The 18374-nt window shown below is 66.1% G+C and overlaps 2 protein-coding genes across 3 annotated transcripts; both read left to right on the forward strand.

The window, feature by feature from the left end:
- Positions 1–965: 965 nt before the first annotated feature.
- CPXM1 (carboxypeptidase X, M14 family member 1) lies at positions 966–13890 on the forward strand. Its single transcript, XM_066184896.1, has 14 exons — positions 966–1578; positions 1693–1797; positions 2297–2406; positions 3558–3697; positions 3775–3859; positions 5618–5768; positions 5954–6042; positions 6146–6269; positions 6812–7008; positions 7548–7727; positions 9438–9735; positions 11500–11639; positions 12956–13058; positions 13604–13890. Exons 1-14 carry the CDS (start codon positions 966–968, stop codon positions 13852–13854), a joined length of 2586 nt encoding a protein of 861 aa, XP_066040993.1. The 3' UTR covers positions 13855–13890.
- An 880-nt stretch (positions 13891–14770) lies between these two features.
- Positions 14771–17983, forward strand: NAT8 (N-acetyltransferase 8 (putative)). 2 transcript variants are annotated; one of them, XM_066185184.1, is made up of 2 exons: positions 14771–15766; positions 16839–17983. In XM_066185184.1, the coding sequence occupies exon 2, from the start codon at positions 16847–16849 to the stop codon at positions 17501–17503; it is 657 nt and encodes a 218-aa protein (XP_066041281.1). In that variant the 5' UTR covers positions 14771–15766; positions 16839–16846; the 3' UTR covers positions 17504–17983. The 2 variants fall into 2 exon arrangements, with proteins under 2 accessions (XP_066041281.1, XP_066041282.1); XM_066185185.1 differs by lacking the exon at positions 14771–15766 and adding an exon at positions 15973–15994.
- Positions 17984–18374: the final 391 nt, after the last annotated feature.

Below are 18374 nucleotides of genomic sequence, written 5' to 3' on the forward strand. Positions count from 1 at the left end.
CCCGCTGTCCCCGCTGTCCCCTCTGTCCCCGCTGTCCCCTCTGTCCCCGCTGTCCCCGCTGTCCCCTCTGTCCCCGCTGTCCCCGCTGTCCCCGCTGTCCCCGCTGTCCCCCGGGGTGGCCCAGGAGCATCCCCCGGTGATGCGGATGCCATGGATCCCGGGGCGGTGCCACCTGTGGTGGCCCTGTCCCCTCCTCCCGCAGCCGGGCAGGGCACCGTGCCACGCCCGGAGGGACAGCGATGGGGACAAGGGACGGGGATGGCACCGGCGGCCGCTCCGCGCCTGCGGGAAATCCCAATAAAAGACGGGAAAGTCAAACCGGGAAAGTTCATTCGGGATGGAAAACGAGGCCCCGCGCGGGGCGGGGGGACAGGCAGGACCCCGAGCCCTTCCCCGGCACCCCGGGCCGCCCCCCGAGCCCCAGCCGGGCACCCCCGAGGGGTCGGGGCCGCGGCCGCCCCTCCCCGCCCGCTCCGGCCCCGCTCCGCCCGCACCGGCGGCTCCGGGACCTCCGGGGTCCCCGGGCTCGGCCGGCGGCACCGCGGAGCCCCGCGCCCCTCCCGGACGTGGCCAGGGGACACTGGGGACACCGCGGGGGCTGGGGACAGCGGGGGTACAGTGAGGGGACGGCGGGGACACGGGGGGGACACGGCGGGGACACGCAGGTGAGCGGGCGGGACGCGGTGTCCCCCCTTCGAGGGGTCCGGTGATCACCGGGAGAGGAACGGGGGCGTTGAACGGGGCGGGGCGGGCGGGGGTCCCGGGCAGGAAGAGGGCGGGGAGCGGCCGGGGGTCGCGGGAGGGGCCGGAACCGGGATCGGCAGCGGGCAGGGACCGGGAGGAACGGGCAGGGACCGGGATCAGGAGCGGGCCGGGACCCGCAGGGACCGGGAGGAGCGGGCAGGGACCCGAAGGGACCCGCAGGGACCCCGCAGGGACCAGCAGGGACCCGCAGGGCCGCGGCCATGCCGGGGTTGCCCCCCGCCCCGCTCCTGCTGCTGCTGCTCCTGCTGGGCCCCCCGGCGCCCCCCGCCCGCGCCGCGCCCCCCCAGCCCGCCCAGGCCCGCCACACCGGGGTGGGCACGGCCGGCGGGACCCCCAAAACCGGCGGGGTGTCCCCCCGAAAGGACATCGCCAGCGGGGTGTCCCCAAGAAACCGCACCACGACGGGACCCCCCAAAGCCAGCGGGGTGTCCCCCCGGAAGGACATCGCCAGCGGGGTGTCCCCAAGGAAGGACACAACGACAGGGCCCCCCAAAGCCGGCGGGGTGTCCCCCCGACAGAACACCACGACGGGACCCCCCAAAGCCATCGGAGTGTCCCCAACGAGGGCCATCGCCGGGGGACCCCCTAAAGGCAGCGAGCCGCCCCCCTGGAAGGGAACAACGGCTGCACCCACCAAAGCCAGCGGGGTGTCCCCAAGAAAGGACACCGCGACGGGACCCCCCAAAAGCAGCCGGGTGTCCCCTCCGAAGGCCACCACGGCCGCCCCTTTGGGGACCACCACGGCGGGACCCCCGAAGGGCAGCGCGACCCCCGCCAGCGGAGGGCAGCGGGACCGGGACCCCGCGGCCACCGGTAGGACTCGGGGGGCTCGGGCGGGCTCGGGGAGGACTGGGGGGGCTCATTTGGGGGTCCCAGGGGCTCGGGGTGTCCCCAGCCCCCTCCCCTGTCACCCTCTGTCCCCCCCAGCCGCGGTGAGCGAGGGGACGGGGCTGAGGAGGAAGGTGCTGAGGAAGAAGGTGGTGGTGAGGAAGAAGAAGGTGCTGAGGAAGAAGCCGGAGCCGCAGGAGCCCCGTGCGTGCGCTGGGGGCGGGTGGCGCGGCCACTGTCACCTGTGCGGGGACCGGGGGGACACCTGGGGGCACCTGGGGGGTACCTGGGGGCGGCACCTGGGGGGCACCTTGGAGGACACCTGGGGAATACCTTGGGGACACCTGGGGGCCACCTGATGAGCACCAGGGGTGGACCAGGAGGGCACCTGGGGGGACACCTTGGGGACACTTTGGGGGCACCTGGGGACACCCGGAGGGCACCTAGGGGCCATCAGGGGGCGCAACTGTGGGACACCTGGGGGACACCTTGGAGACACTTCGGGGGCACCTGGGGGGGACACCTGTGGGGACACCTTGGGGGTATCTAGGGACACCTAAGGGGACACTTGGGGGGGACACCTGTGGGGCCACCTTGGGGACACCTGGGGGGGCATTTCGGGGTGGCCCCAGGGGTGTTTGCGGTGCGGCCCCGAGGCTGTCGGGGTGCCCTGTGTGACGGCGCTGTCCCCGCGTGTCCCCAGCGTGTCCCCCCCTGGGGCTGGAGTCGCTGCGGGTCGAGGACACGCAGCTCCGGGCGTCCAGCCAGCGGCGGCTCGGGCTGGGGGCGCACCGCGGGCGCCTCAACATCCAGGTACGGACAGGTGTGCCAGGTGTGCCAGGTGTGCCAGGTGTGCCAGGTGTGTGTGAGGGTGTGCCAGTTACTGCCGGGAGCGTGCCAGGAGTGCCAGGGGTGTGCCAGTCTGGGGTTGACTGTTTGATGTCCCCTTTGTGCCATGTGGGTGTGACACGTGGGTGTGGCACACTCAGGGCAGGTGTGGCACGGTGTCAGTGGCATCTTCCTGGTGCGTTGGTGGCGTTTTGTGGCGCGTTGGTGGCGTCTCGGTGGCACACGAGTGACACCGTCCAGCCCGGCCACCGCGAGGGCTCCCCGTCACCCCGGTGCCACCACAGTGCCACCACGGGCAGTGGGGACCCCACGGGCAGTGGGGATGTGTCCCCTGTGCCTGTCCCCCGTGTGTGCCCCTGTCCCTTGTCTCCTGTCCCTGTCCCCTGTCCCCAGTGCCTGTCCCGGTGCCTGTCCCCTGCTCGTGTCCTCTGTGTGTGTCCCCTGTCCCCTGTGCCTGTCCCCTGACCATGTCCCCTGTCCCTGTCCCCACTGGTGTCCCCGTGTCCCCGCAGTCGGGGCTCGATGACGATGACCCCTGTCCCTGTCCCCACTGGTGTCCCCGCAGTGGGGGCACTATGACGGTGTCCCCTGTCCCCACTGGTGTCCCCGTGTCCCCACAGTCGGGGCTCTATGACGATGACCCCTGTCCCCACTGGTGTCCCCGTGTCCCCGCAGTCGGGGCTCTATGACGGTGACCCCTGTCCCCACTGGTGTCCCCGTGTCCCCGCAGTCGGGGCTCTATGACGGTGACCCCTGTCCCCACTGGTGTCCCCGTGTCCCCGCAGTCGGGGCTCTATGACGGTGACCCCTGTCCCCACTGGTGTCCCCGTGTCCCCGCAGTCGGGGCTCTATGACGGTGACCCCTGTCCCCACTGGTGTCCCCGTGTCCCCGCAGTCGGGGCTCTATGACGGTGACCCCTGTCCCCACTGGTGTCCCCGTGTCCCCGCAGTCGGGGCTCTATGACGATGACCCCTGTCCCCACTGGTGTCCCCGTGTCCCCGCAGTCGGGGCTCGATGACGGTGACCCCTGTCCCCACTGGTGTCCCCGTGTCCCCGCAGTCGGGGCTCTATGACGGTGACCCCTGTCCCCACTGGTGTCCCCGTGTCCCCGCAGTCGGGGCTCTATGACGGTGACCCCTATGACGGCGGCTGGTGCGCAGGACACGAGGACACGGCGCAGTGGCTGCAGGTGGACGCGCGGCGCCTCACCCGCTTCACCGGCGTCATCACCCAGGGCCTCAACTCCATCTGGACGTAAGGGGACACGGGGACACGGGGACGCGGGAGGGGACAGCCCTGGGGACAGCCTGACCCCCCGCTGGGCCCCCCAGGTACGACTGGGTGACGTCCTACAAGGTGCAGGTCAGCAACGACACCCGCGAGTGGCGGCCCAGCCGCAACGGCACCGAGGAGGCGGTGGGTGACACCGGGGGACACCGGGGGTGACACCGGGGGTGGGGACACCGGGGGGTGACACCGGGGGTGGCACCAAGGTGGAGACACCGGGGTGGCACCCCCGGACAGCGTGGGGACAGCAGGGTGGGGACATCGGGGATGGCACCGGGGTGGGGACACTGGGATGGAGACACGGGGCTGGCACCCCCTGGCAGGGTGGGGACATCAGGATGGGGTCACCGGGGTGGGGACATCGGACAGCGTGGGGACACAGGAGTGGCTGATCACCAGGGGGTGGCACCGGGGTGGGTACACCGGGCTGGGGACACCAGGGTGGCACCCCTGGACAGAGTGGGGACAGCAGGGTGGGGACAGAGGGTGGTGACACCAGGGGTGACGCCCCCGGCCAGCGTTGGGGACATGGGAGGAGTGGCAGTGCCAGGGGGGCGTTGATCGGGAACGATGGAAGTGGGGCGGGGAGGTTAATTATGCTCGGCGGTTAATTGTGCCAGGCCGGTAATGATGGCAGGGGGGTTAATTAGGGCAGCGTTAATTACACTGGGGGCTAATTATGCTGGGGTTAACCGTGCCACGTGAGTTCACCGTTCCAAGGGTTAACCGTGCCAGGGGGATTAATTAGGGTAGCGTTAATTACACTGGGGGTTAATTGTGCCGGGGTTACCCAGGTGGGATAACCACACTGACCACCCCGGGTTAACCACACCGGGTTAACCACCCCGGGTTGCCCGTGCCAGCTGTCCCCGTGCCAGCTGTCGCCGTGCCCGGGCCCTGCTGGCCTTGGCCGGGCTCCCTGCGGCGCTTCCTGTCCCGGCACAAGGGCACAAAGGCTGCTTGTCCCCACCCGGCCACTGCCACCCCCTGGCACGGGGACAGGGACGCTCCTGGGCACGTCTGGCACCGGGGGGCGACACGGGGAACTGGGGAGGGTTTGGGGATCCCCGCGCCAGGGCTGTGCTGGGACAGATTTGGGCACCACGTGCCAGGGGCGGATCCCCATGGTGGGTTTTGGGGTGTTACAGGATCAGCTTTGGGGATCCCCGCGCCAGGGGCGGGTTTTGGGGTGTTAAGGGATCAGCTTTGGGGATCCCCGCGCCAGGGGCGGGTTTTGGGATGTTACAGGATCAGCTTTGGGGATCCCCGCGCCAGGGGCGGGTTTTGGGGTGTTAAGGGATCAGGTTTGGGGATCCCCGCGCCAGGGGCGGGTTTTGGGATGTTACAGGATCAGGTTTGGGGATCCCCGTGCCAGGAGCGGGTTTTGGGATGTTACAGGATCAGCTTTGGGGATCCCCGCGCCAGGGGCGGGTTTTGGGATGTTACAGGATCAGCTTTGGGGATCCCCGCGCCAGGGGCGGGTTTTGGGATGTTACAGGATCAGCTTTGGGGATCCCCGCGCCAGGGGCGGGTTTTGGGATGTTACAGGATCAGCTTTGGGGATCCCCGCGCCAGGGGCGGGTTTTGGGATGTTACAGGATCAGCTTTGGGGATCCCCGCGCCAGGGGCGGGTTTTGGGATGTTACAGGATCAGCTTTGGGGATCCCCGCGCCAGGGGCGGGTTTTGGGGTCCAGGAGCAGATTTGGGGCCGGTGACTTTGGGGTCAGGGCGGCACCTGCAGCCCCACCCGGGCTGTGCCCCCCGACCATGCCGGCTCCTCACTACGGGCTTGGGGGGACCCTTGAGCCCCACGGGCGGCTCTGCTGCAGCCCCCTGACCCCGGCTGTCCCCCGCTGTCCCCCGCTGTCCCCCGCTGTCCCCTGCAGGTGTTCCCCGCCAACAAAGACCCCGAGACGCCGGTGCTGAACCTGCTGCCCTCGCCGCTGGTGGGGCGCTTCCTGCGCATCAACCCGCAGAGCTGGTTCCCCAACGGCACCGTCTGCCTGCGGGCCGAGGTCCTGGGCTGTCCCCTGCCCGGTGGGTGTCCCCTCGGTGTCCCCTGGATGTCCCCAGGCTGTCCCCTACCCCGCGGGGACCCTCTGGCTGTCCCACACGCCGCCCCGGCAGCCCCCAGCACGGGCGCGGAGTCGCGCTCTGGGCTGTTCGCTGTCCCTAACCGCTGTCCCCCGGTGTCCCCCGGTGTCCCCTCGGTGTCCCCGCAGACCCCAGCGACGCCCACGCCTGGCCCCCGCCGCCCCCTCCCGACCCGCACCTGGATTTCCGCCACCACAACTACCAGGAGATGAGAAAGGTGCCGCGCCCGGGGCCCCGGCGGGGCGTGGGGACGGGGCCGTGCCACCTCGGGGTGTCCCGCCGGGGGTGTCCCTGACGCTGTCACCCCCCTCGGCCCGCAGCTGATGCGGAGGGTGAGCGAGGAGTGCCCCGACATCACCCGCGTGTACAGCATCGGGCAGAGCTCCCGCGGCCTGCGCCTCTACGCCATGGAGATCTCCGACAGCCCCGGGCGGCACGAAGTGGGTGCGTGGCCCCGGGGACAGCCGGGGACAGCCGAGGGGACAGCCGGGGACAGCCGGGGTGGGGCGGGATGGGCGTGGGGACAGTGGCCAGGGATGGCCGGGGTGGCACGGGGTGGCTGGGGATGCCCAGGGTGCGGAGGGGTCACCAGGGATAGCCCAGGGGTGTGTGGGGACAGTGACCAGGGATGGCCCAGGGGGTGGGGACAGTCACTCGGGATGACCCAGGAAGTGGGGACAGTGACCAGGGCTGGTGGGGACAGCGAGGACAGTGACCAGGGCTGGTGCAGGGCAGTGGGGACGGTCACCAGGGTTGGTGCAGGATGGCGGGGACAGTCCCCAAGGATGCCCTGGTTGACTCAGGATGGGGTGGCTGGGCCACCCGGCCTGGCACAGGATGGGGACAGGGTGGCTGGGGACACCCAGGATGGGGACAGGGACACAGGGACACCCAGGACAGGAATAGGGACACGGGGACACCCAGACCGGTGCAGGGACACGGGGACAGTCCCCAGGCCCCCTCCAGCCCCATCCCCACGCCCTCAGGAGAGCCGGAGTTCCGCTACGTGGCCGGGATGCACGGGAACGAGGTGCTGGGCCGGGAGCTGCTGCTGAACCTGATGGAATTCCTGTGCCGGGAGTTCCGGCGGGGAAATCCCCGCGTGGTGCAGCTGGTGACGGAAACGCGCATCCACCTGCTGCCCTCCATGAACCCCGACGGCTACGAGACCGCCTACAAGCTGGTAGGGGTGGGGACAGCCCGGTGCCTGTCCCGGTGACCGTCCCGGTGACAGTGGTGGCCATCCCGGTGCCCATCCCAGAAACCCCGGTGCCCATCCCAGTGCCTGTCCCGGTGCCCGTCCTGGCGATCTCAGTGCCCATCCCGGTGCCCCTCCCGGTGTCCCTCTGGGTGCCCCTCCCAGTTTCCGTCCCGGTGTCCATCCCAGTTTCCCTCCCGGTGACCGTGGTGTCCCTCCTGCTGCTCCTCCCAGTGCCCCTCCCAGTGCCCATCCTGGTGACCGTGGTGCCCGTCCCAGTGTCCACCCCGGTCCCCATCCCAGGGCTGTCCTGGTGCCCACCACGGTGTCCACCCTGGTGTCCATCCCGGTGTCCCCGGTGCCTGTCCCGATGCCCACCACGGTGTCCATCCCGGTGTCCATCCCGGTGTCCACCCCAGTGTCCATCCCGGTGTCCATCCCGGTGTCCATCCCGGTGTCCACCCCAGTGTCCATCCCGGTGTCCCCGTTGCCTATCCCGGTGCCCACCGTGGTGTCCCCGGCAGGGCTCGGAGCTGGCGGGATGGGCCATGGGCCGCTGGACGTACGAGGGCATCGACCTCAACCACAATTTTGCCGACCTGAACACGGCGCTGTGGGACGCCGAGGACAATGACCTGGTGCCCCACCAGTTCCCCAACCACTACATCCCCATCCCCGAGTACTACACCTTTGCCAACGCCACGGTGAGCCCCCAAACCGCCCAAAAACCGCCCAAAAACCGCCCCAGAACCGCCCCAAAACTGCCCCAGAACTGCCCCAGAACCGCCCCAGAACTGTCCCAAAACTGCCCCAGAACTGTCCCAAAACTGTCCCAAAACTGCCCCAGAACCGTCCCAGAACTGCCCCAGAACTGCCCCAGAACTGTCCCAAAACTGCCCCAGAACCGTCCCAAAACCACCACAAAATCCTCCCATCCTGTGTCAGCATCATTGTGTGACCCCAAAACCGCCCCAAAATCCTCCCATCCTGTGTCAGCATCATTGTGTGACCTCAAAACTGCCCCAAAACCGCCCCATCCTGTGTCAGTATCACTGTGAGACCCCAAAACTACCCCAGAACCTTCCCATCCTGTGTCTGTATCACTGTGAGACCCCCAAACCCTCCCATCCTGTGCCAATGTCACTGTGAGATCCCAAAACTGCCCCAACCCCCCCCAAACCTCTCCATCCTCCTGCACCAGCACCGCAGTGAACCCCCAAAATCCCTCATGGCAATGCTGTGGTGAGACCCCCCAAACCCCCGTAGAACCCCCAAATCCCCTTGAAATCCCCCAAAACCCCCTGAAGCCCCCAAATCCCCTCACAGCCCCCCCCAAATCCCCTCCCAGTCCTCCCACGCCAGCACCAGATGGGTGCTGCCCACCCACAGGGGCTGAACCCCGCCCAACCCGGGGGGTGTCACCAAGACACCGCCAGGCGTGGGTGACAGCAATGGCACTATGTGGGTGACAGCAGTGGCACCATGTGGGTGACAGCAGTGGCACCATGTGGGAGGCAGCAGTGGCACCATGTGGGTGACAGCAGTGACACCGCATGAGTGACAATAGTGGTAGCATGTGGGCGACAGCAGTGGCACCACATGGGTGACAGCGTTGGCAACGCACAGTTGACAGTGGCAGCATCGCATGGGTGACAGTGGTGGCTCCTCGTGGGTGACAGCCGTGGCCTCACGTGGGTGACAGGGGTGACAGCGTGTGGGTGACAGCAGTGGTACCACGCGGGTGACTGCGGCAGCACCACGGGTGACAGCAGTGACCCCATGTGGGTGACATCAGTGGCACTGCATGGGTGACAGCGGTGACACCGCGTGGGTGGCAGTGGCAGCACTGCATGGGTGACAGTGGTGGCTCCACATGGGTGACAGCCGTGGCCTCACGTGGGTGACAGTGGTGGTACCATGTGGGTGACAGCAATGGCACCACGAGCTTAACAGCAATAGAAACACGTGTGTGACAGCGGTGGCCTCATGTGGGTGACAGCGGTGGCCCTCATGTGGATGACGGCAGTGGGCTCGTGGGTGACGGCAGTGGGCTCATGTGGGTGGCGGCAGTGGGCTCATGTGGGTGACAGCGGTGATCTCATGTGGGTGACAGCGGTGGCCTCATGTGGGTGACGGCAGTGGCCTCATGTGGGTGACGGCAGTGGGCTCATGTGGGTGACAGCGGTGGCCTCGTGTGGGTGACGGCAGTGGCCTCATGTGGGTGACGGCAGTGGGCTCATGTGGGTGACAGCGGTGGCCTCATGTGGGTGACGGCAGTGGGCTCACGTGGGTGACAGCGGCAGTCCCACATGGGTGACAGTGGCGCGGGTGACAGCGGCAGCACCATGCGGGTGACAGCGGCGACACCGCGCGGGCGACGGCCCCACGTGTGTGACGGCGCCGTCCCCCGCCAGGTGGCCCCGGAGACGCGCGCGGTGATCGCCTGGATGCAGCGGTACCCGTTCATGCTGGGCGCCAACCTGCACGGCGGCGAGCTGGTGGTCACCTACCCCTTCGACATGACCCGCACCTACTGGAAGGCGCGGGAGGCCACCCCGACCCCCGACGACGGCGTCTTCCGCTGGCTGGCCACCGTCTACGCCACCGCCAACCTGGCCATGGCCAGCGGCCACCGCCGCCGCTGCCACCACGACGACTTCGCCCGCCTCGGCAACATCATCAACGGCGCCGACTGGCACACGGTGGCCGGCAGTGAGTGCGGGGTGGCCTCGCTGTCACCTCTTTGTCACCGTTAGGGATGTTGATCTGTGGTGGCCTCGCTGTCACCTCTTTGTCACCGTTAGGGATGTTGATCTGTGGTGGCCTCGCTGTCACCTCTTTGTCACCGTTAGGGATGTTGATCTGTGGTGGCCTCGGTGTCACCTCTTTGTCACCATTAGGGATGTTGATCTGTGGTGGCCTCGGTGTCACCTCTTTGTCACCGTTAGGGATGTTGATCTGTGGTGGCCTCGGTGTCACCTCTTTGTCACCATTAGGGATGTTGATCTGTGAACCACATGGTGGCCTCGCTGTCACCTCTTTATTACCATTAGGGATGTTGATCTGTGGTGGCCTCGGTGTCACCTCTTTGTCACCGTTAGGGATGTTGATCTGTGAACCACATGGTGGCCTCGGTATCACCTCTTTATCACCGTTAGGGATGTTGATCTGTGGTGGCCTCGGTGTCACCTCTTTGTCACCGTTAGGGATGTTGATCCATGAACCACACGGTGGCTGGCAGTGAGTGCGGGGTGGCCTCGGTGTCACCCGTTTGTCACCGTTAGAGATGTTGATCCAGAGGTTGGGCTTGGTGATCTTGGAAGTCTCTCCCGACCTCACGGTTCTGTGGTTCTCTTTGTCTCCCAGAAGGAGCCGGAGGAGTGGTTTGATTTTATTGGAATAAGGGGAGTGGCCGTGGGGCGTTTCCTCCGGGGGTCTCTCAAATCGTTGGAGGACTCCTGTTTATCCTAATCTGGATTCCTATTTGGAGCCTCCTATTTATCCCGATTTCCCGGCCTCGTTTCCCTCTCTCTTTCCCCCCTGGCTGAGGTATTTGAGAGTTACAGACTTCCCCAAGTGCCTGACACCTAAAACTCCCCTTTAAGGTCGAATTCCCCTTTTGATTTTTAATTCTTAGGGAATTGATGGGTTTCCCCCGTTGTTTCTTTCATCTTTCAATATCCAATTCCATTTCTCAGCAAACCCACCGTTTGTTCGTAAAGGCAAACATCTTCTTTTCCGTTCATCGAGCCGTGGGATCCTTTCCCGTTGTTCCTTTTAACTCTCAGAGCTTAGAACGTAATAGAATCTATATAAATCGCTCAGAATGTAATAAAATACAATAAATATAAATATAAATATAAATATAAATATAAATATAAATATAAATATAAATATAAATATAAATATAAATATAAATATAAATATAAATATAAATATAAATACAAATATAAATATAAATACAAATATAAATACAACTATAAATACAAATATAAATATAAATACAAATACAAATATAAATACAAATATAAATACAAATACAAATATAAATATAAATATAAGTATAAATATAAATGCAGCAGTGAGAAGGCAGAAAGTTAAAGGCAAACATCTTCTTTTCCATTCATCAATCAATGGAATCCTTCCTGTTGTTCCATTTATCTCTCAGGGCTTAGAACGTAATAAAATCCGTATAAATCACTTAGGATGGAATAAAATACAACAAGTATTATAAATATTCTATTTTATAAATAAAATATAATTGGAGCCGTGAGAAGGCAGAAAGGTCAAGGCAAATCTCATCTTTTCCACTCACCCATCCGTGGAATCTTCTCCCATTATTCCTTTTATCTCTCGGTGCCGGTTTCATCTCCCAGCAGATCGTTTCTAGAGACAAACCTCTCGCTCCTGTCCTCACCCTCTGCCGAACCGTCCCTTCCGAACCCTAACACTTAAAAATCTCTTCAAAACGCGAAGGTATGAACGACTTCAGCTACCTGCACACCAACTGCTTCGAGATCACGGTGGAGCTGTCGTGTGACAAGTTCCCGCACGCCTCCGAGCTGCCCGAGGAGTGGGAGAACAACCGCGAGTCGCTGCTGCTCTTCATGGAGCAGGTGTGGGGACACCCGGGGGTGACACACTCGGGGGGTGGGACACGGGGGTGACACCCGGGCCTTGGGGACACCGCCCCAGGGGCTGGCCGTGAGGTGGGGGGTGGGAATGGGGGAAGTGGGGGGTTTGGAGTGGTGGGATAGGGGGATGCTGGGGAAGGGGGCTCCGAGTGGGGATTTGGGGGTGTTTGGGACAGTGGGGAGGGTGGGCCCAAGATGGGGGTTTTGGGATTCTTTGGGACACGAGGACACTGGGGGGTCCAGGTGGTTCTGGGATCATGGGGACAGTGGGAGGGGGGGTCCAGGATGGGGGATTTGGGATTCTTTGGGACACGAGGACACTGGGGGGTCTAGGTGGTTCTGGGATCATGGGGACAGTGGGAGGGGGGATCCAGGGTGGGGGATTTGGGGGCGTTGGGACATGGGGACACTGGGGGGTCTGGGGGAGTTCTGGGATCATGGGGAGGGGGGACAGAGTGGGGGATTTGGGGACACTGGGGAAAGGGGTCCAGGATCAGGGATTTGGGGATGTTCAGGACGTGGGGACACTGGGGGAGTTCGGGGCAGTGGGACCAGGGGGATACTGGGAAGGGAGGGGTTCCAGGATGGGGATTTGGGGGGGGGTTGGGACACGGGGACACTGGGAGGGGGGTTGGGGGTGCTGCGACGATGGGGACACTGGGGAAGGGGGTTCAGAGTGGGGGGTCTGGGGATGTTTGGGATATTGGGACACTGGGGGGTCCAGGTGGTTCTGGGGTCACAAGAACACTGGGAAGGGGAGGTTCAGTATGGAGGGTTTGGGGTCTTGGGATATGGGGACACTGGGGGGTGTGGGGGGAGGATTCAGGAATCATGGGAACAGTGGGGACAGGTGGTTCAGAGTGGGGGATTTGGGGGTGTCTTGGTGGTGGGGACCCTGGGGAAGGGGGATGCAGGATGGGGGATTTGGGGGGGATTGGGACCTGGGGACACTGACGTGGTCCAGGTGGCTCTGGGGTCAAGGGGGGCACTGGGGGAGTTCAGGGTGCTGGGACCAGGGGGACGCTGGAGTTGCTGGGACAATGGGGACACCGGGCACGGTTTGGGGATGCTGGGACACTGGGGACACTGGGGACACTGGGGAGGTCACGGGCAGGTCAGGCCCAGGGAAGCCCTGGGGGATCTCCATGAGCCTTTGTGGGGGGACACACTGGGGACACTGCAAGGGGGACGCGGGCACGGCAGGATGGCACGGGGACACGGCTGTCCCCAAACACTGAGGGTGGCACCGGGAAGGGGGGGACACACCTGTGCCACCTGCCCCACCCCCCTGGCTGCAGGTGCACCGCGGGATCAAGGGCGTGGTTCGGGACAGTGACACCGGGCAGGGCATCCCCAACGCCATCATCTCCGTGGACGGCATCAACCACGACGTCCGCACCGGTACCGGGACACCGGGACACCGGGACACCGGGACACCGGGACACCGGGACACCGGGACACCGGGAGGGGGCTTGGGGCGGGATTTGGGGTGGGAATGGGGTCAGGTGGGAGTGAAGGTGGGATGAGGACGGTGATGGGGTGGGAATGGGTTGGGGATGGGGACAGGGGAAGGAATGAGATGGGATTTGGGGATGGGATTGGGAATTGGAGATGGGAATGGAAATGGGATTAGACCGGGAAAGGGGCTGGGGACAGGGATGGGATTGTGGGTACGAATGGGACGGGGCTGGGGACAGGGATGGAAGGGGGGGGTGGGACTGGGGATTGCAAGTGGCAATGGAATCAGGACTAGATCGGGGCTGGGGATAGGATGGGGTCAGGAATGGGACTGGGGATGGGATCGGGACAGGAATGGGATTGAGGACGGGAATGGGAACAGGGATGGGACAAGAACGGGATCGGCGCTGGGGCAAGGACAGGGATGGGGTCAGGATGTGAACGGGGACAGGGATAAGGACAGCAGCGTGACACCCGCCCCGCCGCAGCCTCGGACGGGGACTACTGGCGGCTGCTGAACCCGGGCGAGTACGAGGTGACGGCGCGGGCCGAGGGCTACGAGGCGTTCACGCAGCCGTGCCGGGTCTACTTCGAGAACGTGCCCACGCCGTGCAGCTTCCGCCTGGAGCGGGCACGGCACCGCCACCGGCCCGGGAAAACCCGCCCGGGCCCCGACGCGGCCCTGCGGCTGCAGCGGCTGCGCCTCCGCCGCCTGCGCGCCCAGGGCCGCGGGCAGTGACCGGGCGGGGCCGGCCCCGGGGCCGCGGGCTCGGCCGGGGGGATCGGGGCGCCGGGCTGGGACGGCTCCCCACAGTAAAGAATGGCTGTGCTGCCGCTGCGACTCTGCGGGCCGGGAGCGGGAATGGGAGCGGGAGCGGGAACGGGAACGGGAACGAGACCCCATCCTGCCCCGGGCACCGACGGCCGCGCCCCTCGACAAACCACGCCCCTTCCCTGTGCAGCAACAGCGCCTCCACGGTAAAGCCCCGCCCATCGCTTGATGACCAATAGAAATCCCGCGCCGAGACGCGCCCCTCAGCACGCCACGCCCCTTCCCTGTGAATCAACGGCAACGCCGCGGTAACGCCCCGCCCATTCCCTGAAAGCCCCGCCCATTGATTGATGACCAATAGAAATCCCGCGCCGAGACGCGCCCCTCTGTAGGACACGCCCCGTTCCGTGGCCATAATGGTTAATGCCATAAGCCACGCCCACCAAACCACGCCCTTTCCCGGTAGCAATTACTCCCACGGCCCCGCCCCCTTTGTCACCCCTCCAGTTGATCATCTGGCCCCGCCCCCTCACGTCATCTCTGGGCGCCTATTGGTTCCTGCTAGCGGGGGGCGGGGCATAGCGGCGGTGCGGACCAATAGGATGCGACATTTCTCGGTAGCGCGAAGTGGGCGGTGCTGGGGGACACTGAGGGGGGTTCGGGGACAACGGGGACCTGCAGCGTGGGGTGGCCAGAGAGCGACGGGGCCACTGGGGTGGTCTGGGGGCTGCCGGACCGTGAGGGACCCGGGGGGACCCCGCGAAGTCCTGGGGACCTTGGGGACAATGCGGGGGGCTCCAGGGTGGGGGGTCCGGAGGGTGTCCGGACTGTGGGGGGACACTCGGGGGGGGGGTTTAGGGGACAACGAGAGGGGGTCTGGGGGCTGTGACGGTCAGAGCGATCAGAGCCAGCACCCGCTGAGCCCCCAGAACACGGGGGGCACCCCGAGCGCCAGGGAAAGCCAGGGGGGCACAGGGGGGTCTGCAGCGTGCCCCAAAATAGGGGTTGGGGTGACCCCCCCTCCCCTTTAACCCTCCGGGGGCGCTGCCAGGGCGGGGGGGCTGTGCCCCGCTCGGCCCTGATGTCGCCATGTCCCCCCGGGGGACAGGGGGCTGCCAAAGGGACCCTCCCGCGCCTGGCCCCCCTCCCCAAATAAAGGCCTCGGGGGGCGGGCCCCAGCACCATGGGGGTCCCCAAAACCACCGGGAGCCCCATGGGGAGGCTCCAGCACGGGGCTTGGGGGGGCGGTGATCACCAAGATGACCCCCCCCATCCCCCTGAGGTGACCTGGGGGTCCCTACAGTGGGGAGGGGCTGGACCCCCACCCCACGCCCGTAGCCATCCATTGCTGCCCCATCCCCGCGGTTTTGGGGCGGGGGGACAGAGGTCCCGTGCAGTGTCCCCCCATCGCTTCCCGCGACCCCCAAACCCCCCTGGGTGACCCCATAACCTTCCCGGGATGGGTTTATGGCATCACCCAGCATCGGCAGGGGCAGCACTTCCCTCCCGCTCGGCGCCTGCGCTCGCCGCTCCGCCGGAGCTTCTTCCACCGGGGTCTGAGCACGGCCCGAATTTGGGGGTTATCCCCCCCCGTGCTGTCCTCAGAGCCCCCCCCCCCAAAAAACCTGAGCGAGCCCCCACCCCAAAGCGCCGCAGGAAACAATGGGCTGAGCGCAGCCGGCATCTTCCAGCGCTGGGAGCCGCCGGCACAGGCCGGGCTGCCAGAAACAAAGACCACCCACCCCCCCAAAAAAACCCCAACCCCTCGGCGTGGTGCTGGGGGGTCAGCGAGCCCCCCACGGCCCGCTGAGGGACCCCCCGGTTCGCCCCGAGGAGCCGCCGGCCCCGCTTTGAGGAGCGACAGCGCCGGTAGCAGCAGGTGGGGGGGGGCCGGGGGGGGGGCTAGGAGGGATTTTTGGGGAGGGGGGACAGTTCGGGGATCCCTTTCCTTGGTTGAGTCCCCCCCCCCAAACCCTGAGCGACCCCTGGGGGGGCTGTCCCGGTGTCCCCTCCTGTCCCCGTGCCGCCCCCGCCGTGTCCCTTTGCCCCGCTCTGTCTCGGTGCCCACGGACACCTTTGCCCGGGGCGGGTCGTGACGCGGTTCCCGGTGAGTGCCGGGTTCTCGGGGAGGGAGTGGGGCACCCCCAGATCCTGCTGCTCGTCCCCCCGTGCCCCCCCCCCCACTGTCCCTGCTGCCCACCCCCGGTGTCCCGGTTAAAGCCCCTGCCCGGCCGGGGTCGGGGGTGGACCCCCGAGGGCTCATCAAGGCGGGGAAGGGACCCCCCCCCGCCCGGTTTTTTACCCTTTGCTTTTTGGGGGATCCCGGGGTGGGAGTGGCGCTGGCACTGCCCTGACCCCCGTGTGCCACCCCAGGGATGGGTCTGGGGGCACCCCGGGGGTCCCTGTGAAGGTGGGCACTGCCCTGACCCCCCTGTGCTATTCCGAAGATGGGATCCTGGGGGTATCGTGGGGGTCTTCATCCATGGCACTGCCCTGACCCCCCCTGTGCCATCCCAAAAGTGTATTTGGGGATATCTAGGGGGTCTGTGGAGGTGACCGCTGCCCTGACCCCCCTGTGCCATCCCAGGGATGGGTCTGGGGGTACCCCAGGGGTCTCTGAAGGTGGGCCGCTGTCCTGACCCCCCTGTGCCATCCCAAGAATGTTTTTGGGGATATCCAGGGGGTATCCTGGGGATCCCTCTGAAGTTGGGCACTGCCCTGACCCACTTCTGCCATCCCACTGATGTATTTGGGGTTATCCTGGGGGTCCCTGTGAAGGTGACCGCTGCCCTGGCCCCCCTGTCTCACCCCAGGGAAGGGTCTGGGGGTACCCTGGGGGTCCCTGTGAAGGTGACCACTGCCCTGACCCCCCACCCGTGCCACCCCAAGGATGGGATCTGGGGGTCCCCATCCCTGACACCGCCCTGACCCCCCTTTTGCCCACCCCGCAGGCTCCCCCATGGCGTCATTCCGCATCCGGCAGTACCAGGATCAGGACTACGAGGCCGTGCGGGCTCTGTTCGCCCGCGGCATCCTGGAGCACGCCCCGGCCGGTTTCCGGCACATTCTGCGTTCGGCCCGGGTGCGCCTGGCTCTGCTGGCCGTGTTCGTGGCCGCCCGGGCGGCCGCCGGCTCCTGGGTGCTGGGGCTGGGCGCCGTGGCCGTGGCGCTGGTGCTGCTCTGGGTGCTGGTGCGTTCCCTCAGCGCCGAGTACGTGCGGGACGCCTTGGGCACCGATTTATGCGACGTGCCCGGCACTTACCTGCGCCCCGACCGCTGCTTTTGGGTGGCCGAGGAAGGCGGCGCCGTGGTGGGCATGGTGGCGGCCGTGCCGGCGGGTCGCGGTGAGTTGGAGCTGAAGAGGATGTCGGTGAGCCGGGAGCACCGAGGCCGCGGGCTGGCGCGGGCGCTGTGCCGGGAGGTGCTGGCCTTCGCCCGCGCCCGCGGTTACGGCGCCGTGGTGCTCAGCACCTCCATGGTGCAGGTGGCGGCGCAGAGGCTCTACGAGGGCCAGGGCTTCCGCAAGGTGGGCTCCTCGTACCCCTCGCTGCTGGGCACCTTGCTCAACTTCCAGATCTTTCACTACCGCTGCGATTTAGGGGATGGCACCAAGTAAAGGGGGGGGCCTGGAGTGGTGGCGGTGCCGTGATGGCGCGGCCCCGGGGCTGAGGATCCGGCACGGCACCCCGAGTTTGGCGCTGCCATGGCACCCCCAGCTCCAGCCCCGACCCCGTGAGCCCGGGGACATGAGGCGCTGCCGTGGCGCTGCCGTGGCACCCGAACCCCGGCACGTGTGGCACACGAACCCTGGCACTGCTATGGCACCCCAAAGCCGGCCCCGGCACACCGGGCGTCACCCCAGCACTCCGACCCCAATCCCGGCACAGCAGCACCGACACAGCACCGCGATCCCAGGACACCGAGCACCGCCATGGCATGTGTGGCGCTGCCATGGCACCGCGACCCCAGGACGTGTGGCACCGCCTCGGCACCCCCCCCCCAACTCCAGGACTCCACCACAGCACTCCGACCCTGGCACGTGGCACCCCTCCCCGGATTTCCAGCAGCAGGAAATAAAGAGAGACCTGTGGGAACACTGCGTGTGACAAGGGACGTCTTGGGGACTGGGGGACATCCCTTGGGGGTAACGGGCGGCTTGGGGGGATGGCGAACACTTTGGGGTACCTTGAGGGACACCTTGGTGGAACGGGGGGGCGTCTTGGGGGACACCTTTGGGAATAAGAGGCCTCTTGGGGAACTGGGAACACACCGGGGGACAACGGAGATTTTGGGGGAGGGGGGAAATCTTTGGGGACAGGCGACACTTCGGGGGACAAGGCCTGTGCCCTCACCCAAGATGGCGGCGGTCCCCCTTTCCCGCTGCCCTCACCCAAGATGGCGGCGGTTCCCCTTTCCCGCTGCCCTCACCCAAGATGGCGGCTGTTCCCCGTTCACTTGCCCGTGCCCTCACCCAAGATGGCGGCGCC

This window comes from Chamaea fasciata, unplaced genomic scaffold, assembly GCF_029207755.1.
Source record: "Chamaea fasciata isolate MVZ Bird 193981 ecotype frontalis unplaced genomic scaffold, bChaFas1.0.hap1 SCAF_6, whole genome shotgun sequence".
Taxonomy (NCBI): domain Eukaryota; kingdom Metazoa; phylum Chordata; class Aves; order Passeriformes; family Sylviidae; genus Chamaea; species Chamaea fasciata.